At 46.6% G+C, this 21,005-nt stretch overlaps 1 protein-coding gene across 3 annotated transcripts in view; it reads right to left on the bottom strand.

The window, feature by feature from the left end:
• The window catches only part of CSMD2 (CUB and Sushi multiple domains 2), a 295,469-nt gene that overhangs the window by 149,687 nt on the left and 124,777 nt on the right, over nucleotides 1-21,005 (bottom strand). For 2 of the 3 annotated variants that reach the window (XM_054086316.1, XM_054086315.1), the window contains 4 exons: nucleotides 17,902-18,014; nucleotides 10,237-10,314; nucleotides 2,981-3,068; nucleotides 1,668-1,792 (listed from right to left, as the gene is read on the bottom strand). In XM_054086316.1, the coding sequence (XP_053942291.1) occupies nucleotides 1,668-1,792; nucleotides 2,981-3,068; nucleotides 10,237-10,314; nucleotides 17,902-18,014 (404 nt within the window). The remainder of the gene's footprint in view (nucleotides 1-1,667; nucleotides 1,793-2,980; nucleotides 3,069-10,236; nucleotides 10,315-17,901; nucleotides 18,015-21,005) is intronic. The other variant, XM_054086317.1, reaches the window with a different exon arrangement.

Below are 21,005 nucleotides of genomic sequence, written 5' to 3'. Positions count from 1 at the left end.
ATCCCGGAGCCTGTCACACGTGTCCATCCCACCGTACAGGAAAAGGTAAATCCCATTATTCCCATTTTAAAAGTGGGCAACAGGAGCATAAAGGGGTTAAGTGAGTCTGCCCAGGACCCAGAGGGCACCTGCTGTATATGGGGAAGCTGAAAACCAGTCTCTCAACAGTGGCGAGGGATTTGATCACTGCGTATCAGGTTAAAAGCTGGCTTATTGGGCACCCCGATTCCTGCCGTCTGAGAGAAACTCAACACCCTATAACAGAATGGAACAAAACAGAAAAAGTGGTATAAAACTGAAAGAAAAGGCAAATGGAAAACTTTTATAAAGAAAAAAAAACTCCAAAAGTTGGTTGTTAAAGTAAAAGACTAAGTTGATTCATAGAACCATAATAATGCAGGCAAATCCTTCCTTATCTCTTGCAGGAGGACATCATAAATTTCCTTTATAGTGTCACATATTTATGCCAAATATCCTCTTACACTGATTCAATTTATTCCAGACTTGTTTCAAGAATTAGATGGGATTCCAAAGCTTTGAAAAAATCTGCAGATGAAATTAAAGGAAAAAAGGACTGCAAAAATACCAATTTATGACTTTAAGAGCTTTAGAGGGATTTAATTAAAAATATTACAAGTTGTTAATTATTAGCATTACAAATATCACAATTGTGCATGCCACTTTTCAGAGAGAGAGGGGGAATGAAAACAAAATGGCCAAGGGCAAAATGGGCATTAATATTGTTTTGGCTGAAAGACAACCCCATCCGCTCCTGGCTGGGCACAGGATAATCAGGATCATGCAGTTAGGAGCCAGAGCCTCAGTAATCCCACCCCGCTGCCTCCTAGCAGCAAGTTCCATTTAACAGAATCTCCCTCCATCTCAGCTTTGCCTGACTTGGTTTCAGGCTTTCAACTTTTCTCCCCTTTCCCTGTTAGCTGATAAAAAGAAATGCCTGGAATGGAGAGAACAGAAGGGGACAGAAAGAGATGGGAAGAGATGACGATGTAGTACATGGGTATGAGAGACACAACCACAATCCATATAGTCCAGAGCTAATAGCTAATAATAGCTAATAACATTATCGATATTATTATGAATGCTATTCCTATTATTATATTCATATTAATATGAATAATAGCTTATGCATCTCTGCAGATGATGGAAATGGCTCTATTAGTCCCATTATGCAAGGGGAATCGGTGTTTTTCTTGAAACCTGAATTTCTGGAATCAAAAAAATTGTGTAAGAACCAAGCAAAGGTTTCTTTCTCAGGCTTGTGCTGAAAAGACTGAAAAATCTGAACCCATCTTAGTTCCGCTCAGCCAGATTCCAAGAATCACTGCTGGAAAAGAACAAAGATCCTACTGGCTTCTGGCCACGAAGCCGGCCAGACCAAACTCCCACTTCCAGGAGCGCAAAAGCACTCAGAGCAGGGCTGATCACCCAGTCGAGGGCTGGATCCTCGCAGCGGGCTGGGGACCATCGGGAAGGGGGTCCAAAAGCAGAGCTGGACCACAGCGCGCTGGAGTTTGGAACCACCTGAGAGACCCCAACCAAGCACCGACAAACTCAAGGCCAGAATGGGTGACGCATGGAAGGGATGTTAAGGAGGTGGGTTTTCTCAGTCATTCCAATGGCTCAGGGCAATGCTTTTGTCTTCTCACCTCTGCACACCGGCCTGTGGTCACTCCACGCCACGATTATGTCGCTCACTCTCTTACAGGTGATGCTTTTGGACCCTTGCAAATCGTAGCCCTCGTTACAGGTGAACTGGATGCTGGAGCCTAACCTGGCAGACAGAACACAGCGGGGAATTAGCAACCGAGACGCCGCAGCCACAGCTCTGTCACTCCCTCCCTACCAGCCCAGCGAGCCTCCAAACTGCAAACACAGAGAGTTCCCCGGCGCTCCAGGCAACAGCAGAAATGAATGAGGTGCAAGCGTCTGCCTCGCGCGTGTGCTTGTGCCGGGCACTGTTTGCCGGAGGTGCCGAGAGTCCAGGAGCAGGTACGAGCCTTTCACTGCAACGTCAGTGGGGATCTTATTCTGTGCGGGAGCACAGGCTCAGCCCCAAGAGATGACGTGCTCAGCGTTCTCATAAAGAGAAAATATATCTTTATCCACTGCTGAAAGATTTGTTCTTTATTCTACTGCTTTGGATTCACATCCTTTGCTGGTTTAAGCCAACGCCGCCTTATTCACCGAAGCGACATGATGCTGGTTTAGAGCAGCTGAGAATTTATCCTATGGCATTTAGGGACTACTGGGAATTCCCTCTCTCCCACTCTCACCCCTCTGATCCGTCTTTTGGATTTCTGGAGAATTTGATAGACTCAGGTTAAATTGAAAGACATTTTGAGTGAACAAAACAGCCATCGACAGCAAAATAAGATTAAATATCGATTCACCATTGCTAACGGCAGGCTAGTTTGTTCCTGCACGTTTTAAATGAACGCTACCGACTACGAGGGAATAACGGCATTGTTTTAAACTTTATAAGGAAACAATTATCTAGCACCACGTCCATTTATTGACAAGGAACTGCATCGGCGCTTTGGGAAGTCACCCCAAATTCACTGCGGGCAGGGCCGTGCTGGGGCTCCAGCTAATTTGGGAAATGATTTTTTTTTTTCCGTTTAAGACAGTTTTTTCTGCACTTAACTGGAGGGGGAACAACAAGAAGCATCGATGATAAAAACCTGGCTAAATGCCTGTATTGTAAAAAGAGAAATGCTCAGAGAGAGATGGTTACAGATCCTCATCTGGGATGCGGTCTCCCCCCGCCGCCAACACACGTGCACATTTATACACACTTGTTCTTCTACATCGCCAGTCGCAGCAAGCTTTCCAGACACCATACATCGCGAGGTGTGCAGATGGTCTCTAAAAACAGACTACGTGATGCCAAGAAGCGCACACAATGGTTATAAACAGGAGCTGTGCAGCATGCATAAACACAGGCGTAAAAGGTTCTTACCTAAAATCGTTGCCTATTCTTTTGCCCCTCTCTGGAATCCCAGGGTCTGGACACATATTATGTCCCTGGGACACACCAACCTGAGTTACTACAAAGCAAAAACAGCACATACAGAGACAGAATAGCAAAAGAAACATTCTTTCATCAACTGTCTTGGTGGACGTGGAGAGAAAAATGGCAATTGGTAGCTCAAAAACCTGAACGTGTTCCATTTGGTTTAGAAAAAAAAAACAGCTTTGGAAACAAATGTAACTGGAATCATTTCAGCTCAGTTTATACACCAAAGTGTTGTCTAGGAAATGCCAGCTAGGGACGCAGTTTTCCCTCCGTTCCACTACACAAGGACCTCTGAAAAGAGGTTTTTCATTCTGCAAAATTACACCAATTAAGCAGCCCATTTCCGAAGCCTGTGATTAAAACAGCCACCTGTGCCACGACAAGGTGACAGCCTGCCGCCCTCCAAACCCGCCCGCGTGGTGCTGGGGAGAGAAAACAACTCCGTGAAAAGGCAGGTGGATGATCCCAGGGAAAAAAACAAGCACAGAACAAAAGGGAGAAAGGAGAGGGAAATGCAATCTAGCGTTTGAAAGCAAGTAATTTAGTTGGAGTATGAACAATTTTATGAAGCAACCTTAATGTAACTGCCAACAAACATGAAATCTATGACGTGGTGATCAGCACTGAATAAACACCTTCAGAGTCCAACCTCTGCGTTGCCACTTTGCCCCTCCAGCCTGAGACATGGCGCAAACGAGCGTTCAAGCCTTGCGGGGGGATATAACCGGGGTGGATATCGCTGGGGTGGCTCCTGCCAAGGATGCGAGGAGATCTGCCAATACACTGATTCCAACGCTGAATTCCAGCAACTAACAAAATGCACAATAATATGGGGCAAAAGGGCGATTTCGTCCCGGAGCTGTAGAAGTTTGTGACCTCGCAGCAGGGGGGGTGGAACTAGATGATCGTTAAGGTCCCTCCTGACCCAAACTGTTCTCTGATATGATTCTATGACTCTGGTTTTTTTGTATCACTAAGGGAAGGACGCAGAGAAAATGCAATGTTTCTTAGCAGTGTTGCTGAAGCAGTGAGGCAGGAATCTCGAGCCAGAGTGTTTCCATCCTACCCCTGCCTAGCGCTAGATTAAAGGAGAAATCTCAATTATGCTTCAAACCAGACTGTGTTAGCACAGTGCCCCACAGACCACTGCCAAATGGATGATGGTGCATGATGATAAAAGCATGTTTCCAACAGCAGACACGTTGGCTCAACCATTTGAGCTCTGCATGGCAGCGAGTGCGGTGGAAGCTGTGGAGGTGCGTGTACGTAAATATTGAAATGGCAAGGAAAGTACATGGAGAACTTACACAAACACAGACTGCATAGCGTGAACGCACAGAAAGGCAAGACCATCAAATCTGGTGATTATTCATTGAGTAATTACACCTTGCGTAGCCAGGCGCTACCGCGGAAGATGCATGACAGTTTCTTAAAGGACAGAGGGATCGTTCTTCTGCTCCCAGGGGTGCAGAGCTCTCATGTCAACAACTGCACCTCCCTGCTGGCTACCTGCGCTGAAAACATTACAGCTCCAACCTCCTCCCTGGCTCCAGGAACTCATGGCTGACCCCATCCCCTTCAGTTCCGAACGAGTCTTTGTCTCTTCTGACTCTCCTTTCCACTCCCAGCACTGGAGCCAACTCCCGGCACTGAGCCTGCAGGAGATGGGGTGGAGGCTGTCCCTGCTGCCGCACTTGGGTGTTCTGCAGTCTCCTCCATGTGCTTAAGGGCATGAGAGTAACAGAGATAGGATTCTGTGGGAAACCAGGCTCTGGAATTTTTCTGGAGGGCAATCAGACTGCTTTCCCTCTTTCCATATTCATAACCTCGCGTTAAGCTCGCTCAAGTGGACACGCAGAGACACCAGCACAAGGCAGAAGCATGAAAGCGGCACATGGTCTCTTTTGATGGCTGCGTTTTGTACCTACAAAGCTTTGCTGTCACATTTCACAGATTCCGATGTTTTCAAACATACAGAGTCAGAAGGGAGGGAGCCCTTGCCCAGAGCGGGGATTGATTCATCTCTGGGATTTAAGCAGCTCTGCCCTGACAACTGAAGCCACGACAAAGCTCTGCTCCAGGAATGGGTATCTCCGGCACGACTCAGAGATGCAAGGTAATTTGGTGATTCTTCCGCAAACGAAATCACCAGCTTCAAAGAACCCTTTGGCTGGTGCTTCTGAGAAATGGAAGGTTGGCTGAACACAGTACATGGGTGACATCGCCTTCCTCGGGGCTTCTCACATCACTGCCTGCCTACGCAAACAAGCTGACTGTATAGACGTCTCCAAAATCAACAGGATGGAGTGTAGAAACTAGGGTTGTGGGTCACCAATCCATGCGGTATTTAAGGAAAAGAACTAAAAAGATCTCACTTCTAAGCCTTCTTCAGGGTGAAACCACACTAAGCACGAAATGCCTGTACACATGGACAGAGAGAGCGTCTGCACGCAACCACTCGTACGCTCTTCCTCGCAGAGCCGACTACCAACTGCCTCTCCACAAATTCTTTCTCCAGTGATCAAAAGACCATCCCGACAACGCCACTTACGCCCACATCGGTTACTCTGCCCTGGTATCACATCCACTTACAACATCCCATATTAATGACAGTGAACCTCGAAGCTTCCGACTCGAAGCTTCAGCAGGAAGGAGGCTCCAGGTGAACAGCCGAACCCACCGGCGCCAGCGGGCAGGCGGTCACTCACCAGTCCCACTTCTGAAGGCTAAAGTGAGTTCTGCTCTTGTTAGCCAGCGATTTATTAATCTCTATACAGCACGTGTAGATAAACCAGAGAACAGATAAGATAAAACAGAGCAAAGGGGAAAGGAAAGACATCTCCATCTCATGACAGCTGGGACGTTGTACTTTGGAAACATAAAGGGGAGCAAAAGAAAAGGAGAGAATGGATTAAATGGTCACTTACAGAAACTTTTGTCCTTCTGCCTTTTGTTTTAAACACACAGAGATGAACACTACTAATCCAAAGGTTATAAACCACATTTGTTATGCAGAGAACTTGCTGTCAGCGCTGTGTTCATCTTCCTGAAGGTCTGACTGATCTATGCCCTGGCCGTAACACTCCAAAATGAACTCCCCAAGGTTACTAAGAAAACAATCGCCCTTAAAACCGCAATGAACTGATCAAATTCTACATTATAGCCTCAAGGATTCTCTCCCCCAAACCACGGAACTTGTTTTCCACCCCTTCGCTCTCCTCCTGATTTTATTCAACAGCTTCTTTCTCATCGTGTATTCAGTAACAGCCGTTACGATCGCTTTGTTTGCCACAGTAATTCACTCCATCTGTTAAGAGTGGAGAGCCTTCTTCAGTTCTCTGGATCTCCCCGTGCTAATAAAGAAAGTTCACCGAGAGATTCCTAAGGGACAATTTTTTTTTATTGAATTTGGGAATGTAAAATACGAACTACAAAATAAAGCAGCATCTAAAAAAGGTTTTTACGAAGACTCAACACCTCTCAGCATGAGAAATACAGCGCAAGCAAGGGAGCTCTGCTGACGTGGGGCAGGGGAGAGGGAAGGGCTTTAGCGGCTGGTTTCAAAAGGCTGATCTCCATGATCACAATAAGGCTTCCAGTCACTGTGCAACCACCTGGGCGAGTCCATGGGCTTCAAAATTCCATTCTAAAAGCAGGAGGGCTGTCCTACGGACAACGTGAACACTCACCTCAGTGAAGTGTTCGCTGCCTTTCCAATGCAGGGAGGTCCTCCAGCATCCAGGCAAACACAAAGCATTCCCAGGACCTCAGTGGTGCTGATCCAGACCTTAAATACGTCTCTAGTAATATCCGAGCATGAAAAGGGTATGGACTTGGGCTGCAAGGCTCCAGCACTGGAGCAGACTGCTTCCAGCCGGACATTTTTTACTTCGGGTATATCTCATTGCTACCGCAGAACAGTTCAGAAGGTTGCGAGGTCAAAAACATTCACAGAATTCCAGATTTCAAAGACCACTGACAAAGACCGTGGTTGCAACGTGTCCTACTTAAACCAAACACGCCTTCTCTCCAAGCTGTGCTGCCTAGCGTTCGAAACCCACGGCTGGCTGCTCTTCTGCTCGATACTCACTGCACAGCAGAGACCCCCAATCACGCATCCCAACCTCAGCATCGTCTGTAGAAAGCAGGCTCACTGCAAGGTTGACTATCTAGAAGCTTCCATAGGCTTGGCTGAGACCTAAAACTGGTCAACATCTCCAAAATGACTTTGCATTTGTACATTCCAAATAGATTTTGACGAGGCTACATAGACACAGATTGTGCACCGCTTCACAGGATCCCTTCTGACAACACCCGGCAGCGCGTTTCCGGGTATACCTCATCAACGGTCAGAAACGCAGCTTTGATGCTGTTTTGTAAAAGCAAAGCAACATGTTTTTTTCCCACTGTATGAACACAGAATCCACACGTTTACATACTGCATGTTGTAAAAAAAATCATCTCCTAAATGCAATCTAAAATTTAAAGCTATTTCTTACATGTTATTCTCCAGAGCTGAATTATTTTTCCTCTAAAAATGATTCAAGCAAGATGTCCAATTAATTTTAGGGATGGTGAGCTGTACGAGGCACTTGATTTCAATCTCAAATCAACATGTTTGACTGCAACCGAACACAATCAGCACCTCCCCCCGAAACTCGGTATTTTTATACATCTTTTTCTGCAATAGCAGCAGCAGCTGCTGTGCGACTGCATTTTGCCTCCATTCAGACACATGAAACACACAGGCTTTCATATGGCTGGGCAGGAGCCGGCAGCAAAGCACAGCATCCGTCCAGCAGAACAGAAACCCTCGGAAAGACCTGCGGGGGATTAAGCCCCACACGCTGCCCTACGCGGCCACGGATTCTTCAAGGGAGAATTTCAGGACAGGCACAAAGAGCACTAGAAAGCACTGCTGGTACCAAAGGCTTTGAGAAACCAGCGTGGCAAAGCTTAAGCTCTTACCAAGAGACACAGAAGTCTCTAAATTTCTGATATTTGAGCCAGATGAAATAAAAGCAAGGCTAGCAAGCCGCGCAGATCCTTAATCAGCCTGTCCCACCTCTATAATTATCTTTGATGCATATGAAGACTCATAAGATCAGGGAAGTTAGTGCGAAGAAGGGTCATGGCCAGCCATGCAAATGAAAAAAGGAAAGAGAAGATAACACTTCGGGGCCCATTTTCTGAAAATGAACCATTTTCTGGAGACATCTTCTCCAGAATCGGCGCTTCTGAAGTTGAAAATTCACTGCAAGAGAAGTGTGACAGCAGTAGGCTGCACAAGATAGAGGTTAATCGGGGTTTGCAATCCAGACCTTGCTGAGAGCTGGAGGCACAAGGACCGTGGCGAGCACCATGCTGGTCACGGAGAGGAACTTGGGCCACGGCGCTATCACTATCTATATTATCATAGCTTAATAACTTTCAGGCTAAGCTGCCTTCCTACGCTCTGTTTTGCCTTATCAAGTACGACAAGATTAGCACCATACAAGATGCTGAGTTGACAGCTTTGAAGACTGGAGCCTGCTCTCCGTTGGGCGAGGATAAACTGGGCAGAGCCAACAAGAACTTCCTACACTTTCATCCTCAAAAGCGAAGCACAACTGGGACAGAGCCGGACACGCTGAGGAAGGCAAGTTCTGCTGCTGTCTCCTCATGGGGCTGACAGCGGTCATTAGCAAAACTCATTAGCAACAGGTAGAACTGCTACAGGGAAGCAGCCCAGTATTCCCAGGAAGGAGAAATGGAAATCCTATATACTCTCAATATGATAATACTTATATACAGTAAACTGTATAACTAGATATGCTTTAATTTATGCACTATATGCTATACTATAAGCTATAACTGTATACAGTAAGGACTCCAAGCCAGGCTAATCATGTCTCATTCGGCGACGACTCCCTTCCCGACATTCCCCAATATCCCAGAGAGCCGATATCCCACTCCAAACACACCTTTTTCTCTCCAGTGCCCACAAAATCAATGCTAGTGGTATTTTGCCCAGAATGAGATTTCATTCTCACTTAAGTGAACTAAAATGTTCATTACAATTAAATTCGTCTTGGCAAGAACATAACACAGGACCAGGGAAATCTTCAAACAGGGTTTTTCTTAAAACTGAATTAATTTTCTCTAACCATGCTCCACCATTTTGTGCTTTGGAGATTTTGGGCGATTTACATCCTGCTTTTTAGTCACCTTGTTGGGCTTTGCTCCTGAAAAACTGGAGACTAAAAGTGACCCATTTTCATTTCAGACAGTGAGTGATGGTTTAAATGCAGTTCATCCATTTTTCTTAAGTGAATTTTGCATCCAAAATTCAGGCGAGTGCGATGTCCAAAGGGTACCTCTGTGATGGGTGTAATGAACTATGCAACAAAATGAGCAATTACAGCCTCTCCTCTGAAATCTATTTTAGGAAATGCTACGTTCTGCTCCTGTTTGAATTGATATGAAATAGTAACTTGTGTTAATTCGAATCCCTCCTGTTCAGAGTCCCCTTAAGTTGTCTGTCCAGCCATACGCATACAGAAACTCCGAGTCTCGCTCCTGATGTGTAAAGATCCTAATGTAAAGATGAACAGCCCTCAATTCGCTTACTGCGAGAGGAGAACGCGCCAGTGACAAAGCCACACTCTGAGCACACCTCTAACGCATCAACCAGATACACTGAAAGTAGTAAGCGATCAGGAGACCATAAAAATCAGTATTGTACGCTCTTGCGCAGCAGGGGTATGGGTTTTCTGCAGGGATAGTTAAATAAAATGCAAACAGAAATAACAGAGAGACCGCTATTGCCTCTGGAGAGTCTCCAATACATCTTTTTTTTGGTGTGGTTCCTTATCCCTACTCCTAATTTTACAGCAGTGACATTAATTCAGTACTGAAAATTGTTTAGTTTGACACTTTCCACTCTAAAAGACAACGGGACAGTGACTGCGGGCCTGTCAGGCATACAGTATATATTAAACACACGCAGAGCATCCCCTCTGCTCCCGCTGTAACGAGTTAGTACATGCTTGTGAATAGAGCACTGGAAGGAGGTGATGCAGAAATGCAGGGAGGGGGGAGAAGGGGAAGCAGTAAAACTTTCAAGAGTGACAAAGTTTTAGAGATTACTGGAAAGTCAAATGAAATGTTCAAGGAGATCGTTATACAGAGAGAGCGTAAGGAGGAGCCAAGGAACTTACACACTGATGTCTTCTGGTTGTTGTCTTTGCTGGGCATGAGCTTCACCCCTCTGGACTTCAGCTCCATTTGCTTTTTGACTAGAGAGATTTAAAACAAAGCCAAGTGAAGGGAGGGATTTGGCCAAGCGTTAGGGTTATTTAGAAGGAAAACTAAGCAGCAGCTGCAGAGCCCCCACTGCAGGATCCCCTGCGCCTCTCCCTTACAGCTCCAACTCCTCCTGACCCCTCAAACCCATCAGGGCCCCCTTTTCCTTTACCCCTTGAGGTCTTTGGGCACCTGAGCCAAATGACCTGTCCGGAATACAAAACCTGGGCACACGGCCCCATCCCTCCGTAGCCAGGCCGCCGGGCTTAACGTACTAAAAGCGGGCAGCAGGCAGAAGGGAAGCTCTAAGAAACTCCCAGGATCGCTGCAGTAAAACGCTGAGGTAGTTCCAACCCAGTTTTACTGATGCAGTTATTCCATGAATATGCTGTACAATAAAGCCGGTTTCTGCTTCTGCGGGAATACAGCCCTCAAATCAACACCCCCGACATAAAAATCATGCACCATCTGCATAAATAAGTAGGTTGAAAAAGGCAGTAAAATAGCAGAAGAAGGGCCATATGAAAACCATATTATTAGCAAAGTATAAATGTACAGAACCACTATTAACAGCCTCAGGCACACGGCAAATAAAACCTGCACGGAGACTCTACCAGAGGTCCTGTGTGACCATTCACCCTCCGTGCTCTGAGCCTCCTCCCAGGGGAACGCAACACAAGGGCAGCAACAAGATTTGCATTCATCCATCTCCAAGAGCCTCATCCTTCTTCGCACTATGAGAACTCCCCGCATAACCGAGCAGCTATTCATTTTCATCGTGTGGACTCAGCTCTTGCTGAGGTGCTCTCTACACAAGAGGGTTTCCACACAAAGCCTACACTGCCAAAACCATCTGAGTACCAGCAGAGACAACGGCTTCCCGCAGCACACACGAGATAGTCCGCATTAACACAGAGCGGATTTTTCACTGACTTATTTGAAGCTAATGTGGTTGAAGAACAACCTCCCATCAGAAAGCATGATGTTCAAACCACTTTAAAAGATACTTTTTCTGAAGACCCAGTCCTTATCTACGGAGAAAACCAGTCCATCTTCCATTTCAAACTGTTCTGCTCTTGTTCTTTCTCTTGTCATACTTTCATCCCTAAATTAGCACATTTCTAAGACAAAGTTGTCAAGAAAAATTACTGATATAACTAACAAGTTTTTTTCTTTTTAATCATCCTTTTCTGGCTTTTAAAAAAGAAGAATCTGTTTAGAACATCTGCTTGCAGGAGCTTCAGACAGGGAGATGTCAAGCCTCATTCCTTGAAGCTCACCTGAAGGAGTGCTTTTAGGAGCTGGATGCTAGCTTGGAGCTTTTTGTTCCTCGTTTGGTTACAGCTTTTTGCTTTCTCTTTAAATAAAGCAGTGATAACTTCAAACCGACTACACATTAGCTTAAGAAATATTCATGAGGAGAAGCTTTTGTTGTTCATGTATTTCTTATTGGCAACTTTAATCTGTTGGGGGTTTTGCCTTATTTTTGTAAGACGGTAAAAATAATTAATAGTATGACTCCTTCAGAGCAAACCTAATGCAGATGTGTTTCTTTATTAGTGCAATCCATCACAAACACGCAGGAAGGGCAGCCAGTCGGAGAACACCCAGAGCAGCCACGCACTCCTCCAGGTCCCAAGAGGATGATTGTGGGGTATTTGTAGGATGGTTAGAATTAATTGTTGTTAGAATGGTTTGGGCTGGAAGAGACCTCAAAGCCCATCCAGTTCCACCCCCTGCCATGGGCAGGGACACCTCCCACTGGATCAGGGGCTCCAAACCCCATCCAACCTGGCCTGGAACCCCTCCAGGGATGGGGCAACCACATCTTCTCTGGATAACCTGTTCCAGGGCCTCCCTGCCCTCACGCCAAAATACTTCTGCCCAAGATCTCATCTCAATCTCCCCTCTTTCAGCTCAAACCCGTTCCCCCTCGTCCTATTCCTGCATTCCCTGATCCAGAGCCCCTCCCCGGCTTTCCTGGCGCCCCTTTCAGTGCTGGAAGCTGCTCACCCACCAACGGGCAGGGCAGCCCCACGCCAAGGCTGAGCTCTCTGGTGGGATACAGCGCCAAGGAGGCCCTGTTCCGCTCATCCTCAGTCATGCTGCAGTTAATGATGCTCTGGCACTTTCCAAGCAAGCACAGGGATAACCTCACAGTCACAGCCAACGTCTCCTCCAAGTCAATAAAACACAGCCAAGCCCAAGTATCTGAGGCTGAACTCGAGCTACTGCAGGATGTACGGTGGCTCATGACTTTGCAGTATCTAATTCACTGCTCCGTAAAGTGCTTTGGGGCACCGACAGGGAGAGAGCAGCTTTATAAAAGCCATTTCCATTTTTATATTCTTCGCAACTTCCCATTCCAAGTTACTTTATACAATTACCCGTGAGTGTTTCTCCCAGCCGCACACGGAGAAGCACAGGTCTGCTGATTTCTGCATGATAAAGTAGCCCTAAAGCACAAGCAGAGCTTTCCAATAACTAAGGAATGCCCTACACACACGGTGTTGATGCCGACACCGCGGACAGGATGATGCAGCCCTGGGAAGGCCCATGCTTCCCATCAGGGCATGTTGAACTGCAGCCACCTGCACTGATTTCAGACTGTTTAACATCCTGAGCCCAGCAGAAGGCACCCAGCACGGAGAGCTCCTGCCTTCAACACATCCCAGTCTTGGACACAACAGCTAATTTGTAAGGACACACTTAACAAAGGTTCACCCACCTCTGGAAACATTAAAGGTCAGGTTGCATGGAGCTCTGAGCAACCTGATCTGGTTAAAGTCCCTGATCATGGGCAGGGACACTTGGGACTGAATGACCTGTAAACGTCCCTTTCAACTCAAAGCATCTCAATTCTCTGACTCCTCCCTGCCTTCCAGAACCCAACTAACAGACAGAGCCCCGATCCAAACCTGCAACTCACGGAAAGCCGAGCTGCAAACCACCCAACAGAGATTGTAGAATGGTTTGTGCTGGAAGGGACCTCAAAGCCTGTCCAGTTCCACCCCTGCCACGGGCAGGGACACCTCCCACTGGATCAGGGGCTCCAAGCCCCATCCAACCTGGCCTGGAACCCCTCCAGGGATGGGGCACCACCACTGCTCTGGGCAACCTGGGCCAGGGCCTCCCCACCCTCACAGCACAACATTTCTCCCTAAGATCTCATCTCAATCTCCCCTCTTTCAGCTGAAAACCCTTCCCCCTCATCCTCTCCCTGCCCTCCCTGATCCAGAGCCCCTCTCCAGCTTTCCTGCAGCCCTTTTCAGCACTGGAAGCTGTTGCAATGAAAACAAGCGGCAGAAACCAGGCAGTCATTATTAAGGACCAATCCTAAACCAGAGACACTAACCTGCATTCCTCATGAAGTAGAGGCTCCTCTAATTGCATCATGTCTCTCTTAACAATAATTGATTGAGAGAGATCACTGTACACTCTCCTCTTAATCCTTCATTTTGTTTGCGACATCGAGACATAACGATGAAAGTCAAGCTTTACAAATTGCCCAATTCAGATTAGAATAAGTCAGAACATAACACACTTCCTCGTTTTAAAAAAAAAATAAATAATAAGAACAAGTCTCCCACTCTATGCCCTCAAAAACCTGGTATCTAAAAATCTATTTTGTTTATCAATTTGAATGTGGAACAGTACTACAAAGGGCTGTGTCAGGATAATTGGATGAACAGAAATTCCTCTGTTTTCTGGAGGGTTTTGCTGCTCACACGTATCTGATAGATCTAATGGAATACTCAGTGTCCTGTCAGATTTGAAAGATGACATTACAAAGCTTTTCCAGCAAGCAGGCAGGCTGGGGTGTTTCTTTTAAACCATTTCATGTTGCTCTAAATGAGAATTTAAGAAGACACTTATTCATTTTTAATTTGAAAAACAGCGTTTCAGCAAAAATCTATTCCATGCACCTCTGCTCCCCTTGTTGGGGGACGGCTATTAAATACAGAGCTGCTGAATCTCTCCTCCCTCCTGCTGGGTTGGTTCAGCATCATCTGGGACACTGCAGCAGGTTGCTTTGGGGGATTTCACTCGAGTTGGAGGTGAAGAGAAACACCATCAGGCTGAGAGAGTTGGGGTGGTTCAGCCTGGAGAAGAGAAGCTCCACGGAGACCTTAGAGCAGCTTCCAGTGCTGAAAGGGGCTCCAGGAAAGCTGGGGAGGGGCTCTGGATCAGGGAGGGCAGGGAGAGACGGGGGGAACGGTTTTGAGCTGAAAAAGGAGAGATTGAGATGAGATCTTGGGGCGAAATGTTTTGCTGTTCAGGTGGGGAGGCCCTGGCCCAGGTTGCCCAGAGCAGTGGTGGTGCCCCATCCCTGGAGGGGTTCCAGGCCAGGTTGGATGGGTCTCGGAGCCCCTGATCCAGTGGGAGGTGTCCCTGCCCATGGCAGGGGTGGAACTGGATGGGCTTGGAGGTCCCCTCCAACACAAACCCCCCTCTGCTGCCCGAAGGTGGGATCCCAGATCAAGACCTGTCAAAAATTACCCATCCACATTTATAGATAAATACCGATCCTTGAGAGCCATCTTTGCAGTGCAACGTGTGCAGCAGACAGTTGAGCAGACGGCTGCCAAAGGCTGGAGGGTTGCTGGTATCTGCTCTGCGCTCCTCACCCCATTTGTCTTTCTACCTGAGGCTGGGGGGGGCGGGGGGAGCGGACGGGAATGGGGTGGGAAGATCAATAAAAGATGCAATTACGCGTTGGTAACAATCAGCTAAAAAGCAATTTGGGATCCAACTTGCGCAATAAAATATGTGGAGAGGGACTACAGCAGCCAGAGCATTATTTACATCTGTTTAGCATCACTTTAAGCTCCACAGGTTTCTCATCGCCCCATTTACAGCCCCTCACGGCTGCGCTGACAGAGGGGATCCCAGGGGACACCTGGCTCCTGGTCCCCACGTCTCCTCTCCCAAGTCGGGCGCTCGTAGCCCATCTTCTTACCCCTGCAGGTCCATGGCATCTTCTGGGGATGGAAAGCAGAAAGAGTGGGAGGAAGATAAAAAGATCGATGCACCAATTTCTCTACAGACCCTTTTATTTGCTTTTACAGTGCGTGGGGGAAAACGTATTTGCAAGAATGCAAGATTCACCTTACATCAAAGGGAAAAGGAAAAGGGGAAAATATTTTAACTCTGCCTGGAAGGGAACAAATTTACCGTGCTAAACATAAAACCTGTACATGGGCTGATTGCATCTCCCCTTACTTTTATTCATAAAGAGATTTTCAAACCAGGGCATGGATTAGGGAGAGCTGAAATGGAACACATAAAGCTGCCGTTCTGCTAAAACTGAGTGTCAGTGTTAGACAAGTTGGAAGAGAAATTACTTTCTTGCAGATTATCAGCAAAGCCAGATACTGTCTCAGAGGACAAAGACGTTAATGAATGATGGATGTACATGTCTTCAGAAAAAGGACAAGATAGAATCAACCTAACCCTCTCTTCCTTCTCTAGGACAACCCTGGGGTCTGCTTACACCTCCACTGCTAAAACATGGATTTTGGTCGCTCTGCTTTAGATGGCATTAAATATCTGACTACTTATGTATTTATTTGTCTCTCCCCATTACAGCATTTATGTTCAATCCAGGTTCTGTTCCTCTGAAAAGAGTTCTGCTGAATTTTACGGCAATGGATTGGCACCTACAATGTTCTACAGACACAGATTCCATTGACTGCTAAACTCTTGCCTTTATCCCTAGGGGTTTTTGTTTTGTTTTGTTTCTTGTTTTGTTTTTGTTGAAGTACCGAAATCTTTCCTCACAAATGGAAAGAACCTGACAGACTCCACAAAAACCAGCAAACGTGTGAAGAATGAGTGTCATAATCCCTTTCCCAGCGAGATGGAGGTCCTGCTTCAATGCCATTTCAAGAACACTCTTTTAAGTTCATCTTTTAAACCCTCAATACGCAAAAGCACAATTCATTATATCTAACAAAACAGTTACTAAGGAGTGTGCTAGATTAGAATCCCCTGACATTTATCTAATCAGAGCAAATTATAACATTAATCTTTACTTTCCTATTTAAGAAAAAAGGATGATTCAGACAGGTGTTTTAATAGAAAGCAGCAATCATGACAGCAAAGGAAAACGTCATATCAAAAGCCATCAGCCGCACGCAGCCATTTGTGTTACACAGGAAAAACAAAGGGATTTTTTCTTATAATTTAAACTATTTTACACGTTAAAGGAAAGCAAGGAATGTTAACGATGGCGATTGATAAACCAAAGCCCATATCGAGGCCTTGACAGCATTGCTGAGGCTCAATAAACAGAACAAACAAACAAGGTCAGTTGGCAGATTGATCAAAGGAAACTCCTCTCCCTGTCTCACTGTGCTCCTGTTAGTCTGGGGCGACGGTAATTTTTCTTGTCCAAGTCATGTCTTCTCTTCTTGAGGGAAGCTGCTGAACTACGCTGACACAAACCTCTGGGAGGTGAACAAGGAATTGAATGCCTTTCTTGCTCCTTCCCTGCTTCGTTTTCCCTCTCCCTAATCCTGCCTCCAGCGCCGGCTGCTTGAGGCAGTGCTCCACCACTGTGCCCACAAAGTCCTCCAGAGTCCTCCGAGAGGCTGGTGAGGTTCCACTGCTGCAAACCCGCTCCAACCACTGCGGTGGTGACCACTTGGTCCCAAACAAGACGCGCTGAACCTCAAGGAGGCACAGCTGCCTCCAGACCACACATGACAGAATATTTTCCCTGTGTGCCAAAGCAATTCCTCTCCCTCAACAGCATCTGAAGATCCCAACCCTGAAATCCATCCTTCTAGGGATGACGAGCAAACATGGGACAGCATACATTTACAGTGGAGTTGTCAGATAGAATCACAGAATGGTTTGGGTTGGAAGGGACACCAAAGCCCATCCAGTCCCACCTCTGCCATGGGCAGGGACACCTCCCACTGGATCAGGGGCTCCAAGCCCCATCCAACCTGGCCTGGAACCCCTCCAGGGATGGGGCAGCCACCACTGCTCTGGGCAACCTGGGCCAGGGCCTCCCCACCCTCACAGCAGAACATTTCTTCCTAAGATCTCATCTCAATCTCCCCTTTTTCAGCTCAAAACCGTTCCCACCATCTCTCCCTGCCCTCCCTGATCCAGAACCCCTCCCCAGCTTCCCTCGAGTCCCCTTCTGTATTGGAAGCTGCTCTAAGGTCTCCCCACGGCCTTCTCTTCTCCAGGCTAAAAACCCACACCTTCATTATGAACAAGCTCCATGGAAACACGGGCAAAGTCCCTGTGCAACTTGCAACCGCCCTTTGCCTGGGGGCACCCTGACTGGATCCCATATCCCACCCAGCACCTTCTGCCAAGCCACAGGTAAAGGAACATCTGCTTCCACTAACAAAGCACATGGTCCAAATGAATTGTCCTGCAGCCCACAAGTGTTTGTACTCCCAACCACTGCCAACAGTTGGTCTCCACATTACCAGCTGGAAAATGAATGTTAACAGGATACAGAAGGATGATGCAGGAAGTGAATCGCATATTCCTATAAAAAAAAAAGAAGTTTGGCTAATCCCCACAGCGAACAGTGGGACTGGGCAGTGAGCATTTACCTTGGTATTGGGCACTGAACCCCTTCTGCCTGTGGTTGCCATCCGACGTGAAGTGAAGCCGCAGCCAATTTTTACTGCTGATAACCGGGGCTGGCAAATTCATTCCAGTAAACCTGCAAGAAACCAACCAAGAACAGCCAAATGTTATTCTGACTGTGAACTACCCCCCAACTAGCAGGGCAACCCTCCCCTTCCGTGAATACAAGAGACCCTGGAGGAGTACCCCACACCCAAAGAAACCACCTCATACCATTGTGGTTGTTTCTCTGTGTGCGTCCCGTTGTCTTCCCACCCAGTGGTTACACATTTGGAATTACAGAGGTTTCCACTCCTTCCTTGCAAGGCAAAGGATACGTGGGACCGAGCTGGGTATTTATTGTTTCTGTGGTACCGGACACACGCAACAGGTCCAGCTGGACAGCCCAGAGGCTTCAGTCTCCTCCTGCACCACAGACTGAGTGGAAGGCACAGAACAGCTCTGAGTTAGAGCAGCTCTACTTGTTCCCCAGAGTAACTGTGCCTCGCAGCTCTGTCGCCTTCCACATCTTATTGATACCGCACAGAAACAATAATATCATCTCAGGGGACACACTACCCCTTAGGTATGCAAGATGAACTTGACTCTCAAGCTTACTCAGTTCCTCTCTTCATATTTGGTTAACCCTGCTTTAAAGAAAATGCATGTTTAACTGAGGAAGAGAAAGGATTGCAAGAACAATCCTCTTTTTTTCCGGAAACAGCCAGCAAGAAACAATGATTTATTATCTATCCCAACCTGGAAAAGATTACAGCCATCAAACACGAGGTGGAAAGCTCCACAGCCCATTAGCAGTCCCTGAGCGACTGTTCTCGTACCTCTTCATATTTTCTTTTTTTTTTTTAAAGTATTACGCTGTTTGCTGTATTAAACCCCAGATGATAATTCCTGGCAGAGTTGTCAGATAGAATCACAAAATGGTTTGGGCTGGAGGAGACCTCAAAGCCCATCCAGTCCCACCTCTGCCACCCCTCCAATCTCTCCCTGCACCCCCCGATCCAGGGCCCCTCCCCAGCTTTCCTGGAGCCCCTCTCAGCGTTGGAAGCTGCTCTAAGGTCTCCATGGAGCTTCTCTTCTCCAGGCTGAACAACCCCAACTCTCCCAGCCTGTCCTCATAGCACACACCAGGTCTTAGTCCAGAACAAGGTCTTCCCAAGTCACAGCCCCCTCGAACCGAGGCAGATAAAGGTAACGTGAACCACGGGCAGGAGAACAGAGCTGCTATGATAGAAGGGATTACGGAATCCCACTACTGTTAATGAAAGCCCATTTAATTTATGAATTGTAGACGGTCACTTATTTAAAAACTATCAGCATCATCAGTAGTTTTTTAGATGAAGGTAAAAAAGGATCCTGGAAATTTGTTCCAAAGGATAGTTCTGATTTTATTACTCCACATTCTCAACAGCAGAACTGAGAGCCCTGAAGATTTTTTACAAGTCCTTCACTCCAGTAACACCTCCAAAGGTGAATTTACTTCCAACTCAAACACAGGGGTGCCAGGATGGTCCTTGGCAGTGCATTTATCGCTGGAAGCTGAGCTGCAGTGTAACCCTGCTTCACTTAATGTAATAGCGGGGTGATTATGCTGCATAACTAACGCATCTCTGCCACCTACAGCACAGACTTTAAACCTCGTATTATCCCCTGGTTGAATCCTGCATAATTAGGAAGCATGGCTGAAAACATCCTTTACACCATAAAATTGCTTCAGATCGTTCCCGATCATTTCTCTATTGATTATTTTCATCTCAAATTTGCAGATCCTTTTGAAATGCAAGGTGTTATAAAAATGCATTCTACACGGCACCCTGCCGCCCTCGGATAACTCAAAGACAGCCGAACCAATTTAATTTGAAACTTTCTCAAATAACTAAGTTCAAACAAGCATATTTTGGGCTGAGATCAAACACGGGATGCCTAAACCCAATTCTGGGAAAGTTACTGCAGCTGGTTGTTATGACAACATGGTTAAACTTAATCCTCTTCCCCTCCAAGGGCTGTTTTATTACTCATTCTGAATCAATAGTCAAACCTCATAAATAATCTTTAGCTACGCAGACCCAAATTTTACTTTCATAACTGTGAAGAGTGGAGTAACTCAATTGCCTGATACGAGAACTGCAGAACAATAAAATAACCTGCCTAAACGAGGCAGAATTTCCCTCTCCTGCCCCATCATCCCATTTTTTAATATGCACATCCCTGTGAGCGGTGGATTCAGCAGTCTGCACACTAATCCACTTACACCACACTTTGTTTTAGGCATCTAAATAGTCCACTGTGAACTTCCAAGGATCCCGCACACATGAAATGCCAGGATTCTACCAGCTGAGTGAATTAACTCTTCGAAAATCAATTAGGAAAAAAAGAGTCATGCATTGCACTTCTTACTACCTTTGCAACAGCATAAATAATTACTGAAGGCAAAATCAGGAGTAGAGAAAAATAATCAATAATAACCACAGTGCTTTGCACCACTGTAACAACACAAAGACTTAGGGGGAAGGAAAATGGTTCCTTGAATTTCCCGCATGGACGTTTTCATCAGCACCACAGGGCATCGGCTTAAGACATCAGCAGCTTTTGGAAAGGACTAAGTTAGCCAAGAAACCACTCATTTCCATACACACCACCGCTCAGGCTCTCGACATGCAAAGACTGGATTCTCTGGGGCTCCAGTGTAACGTTCTCCTTTTTTTCCCCTTTTATCTCCTATCTCTTTTATTTCTGAAGTTACAAAGCTCGTTGTCAATGCCAGGTTGAGGTATTTGGAGCCAGTTTAGATCCCCGGTGCCGCTGGTCATCGGCACCCAGCTCCGAGCTGAGCATTGATGGAAGAGCTCAGACACAAACCAAAAGGACAAAGCTTAATTTTCATTAGCTTAATTACTTGCAGAGATACAACTTCAGGCTCTGTACCTGCACTGAGCCCCCAGCCCTCTCATCCTCCCCAGGAAGAAAATCTCTGTACACTGGAAAAGGCGTGAACACTGCTGTTCCTCTGAGCCCCGCGGTAGCTGCAAACCTACACTAGTGGAGCACTTAACGGAGGACCAAACCCAAC

The sequence above is a fragment of the Cuculus canorus genome, chromosome 22 (assembly GCF_017976375.1).
Source record: "Cuculus canorus isolate bCucCan1 chromosome 22, bCucCan1.pri, whole genome shotgun sequence".
NCBI lineage: Eukaryota > Metazoa > Chordata > Aves > Cuculiformes > Cuculidae > Cuculus > Cuculus canorus.
Note: the sequence above shows the minus strand (reverse complement) of the source record. Positions and strands in the feature narration are given on the sequence as shown.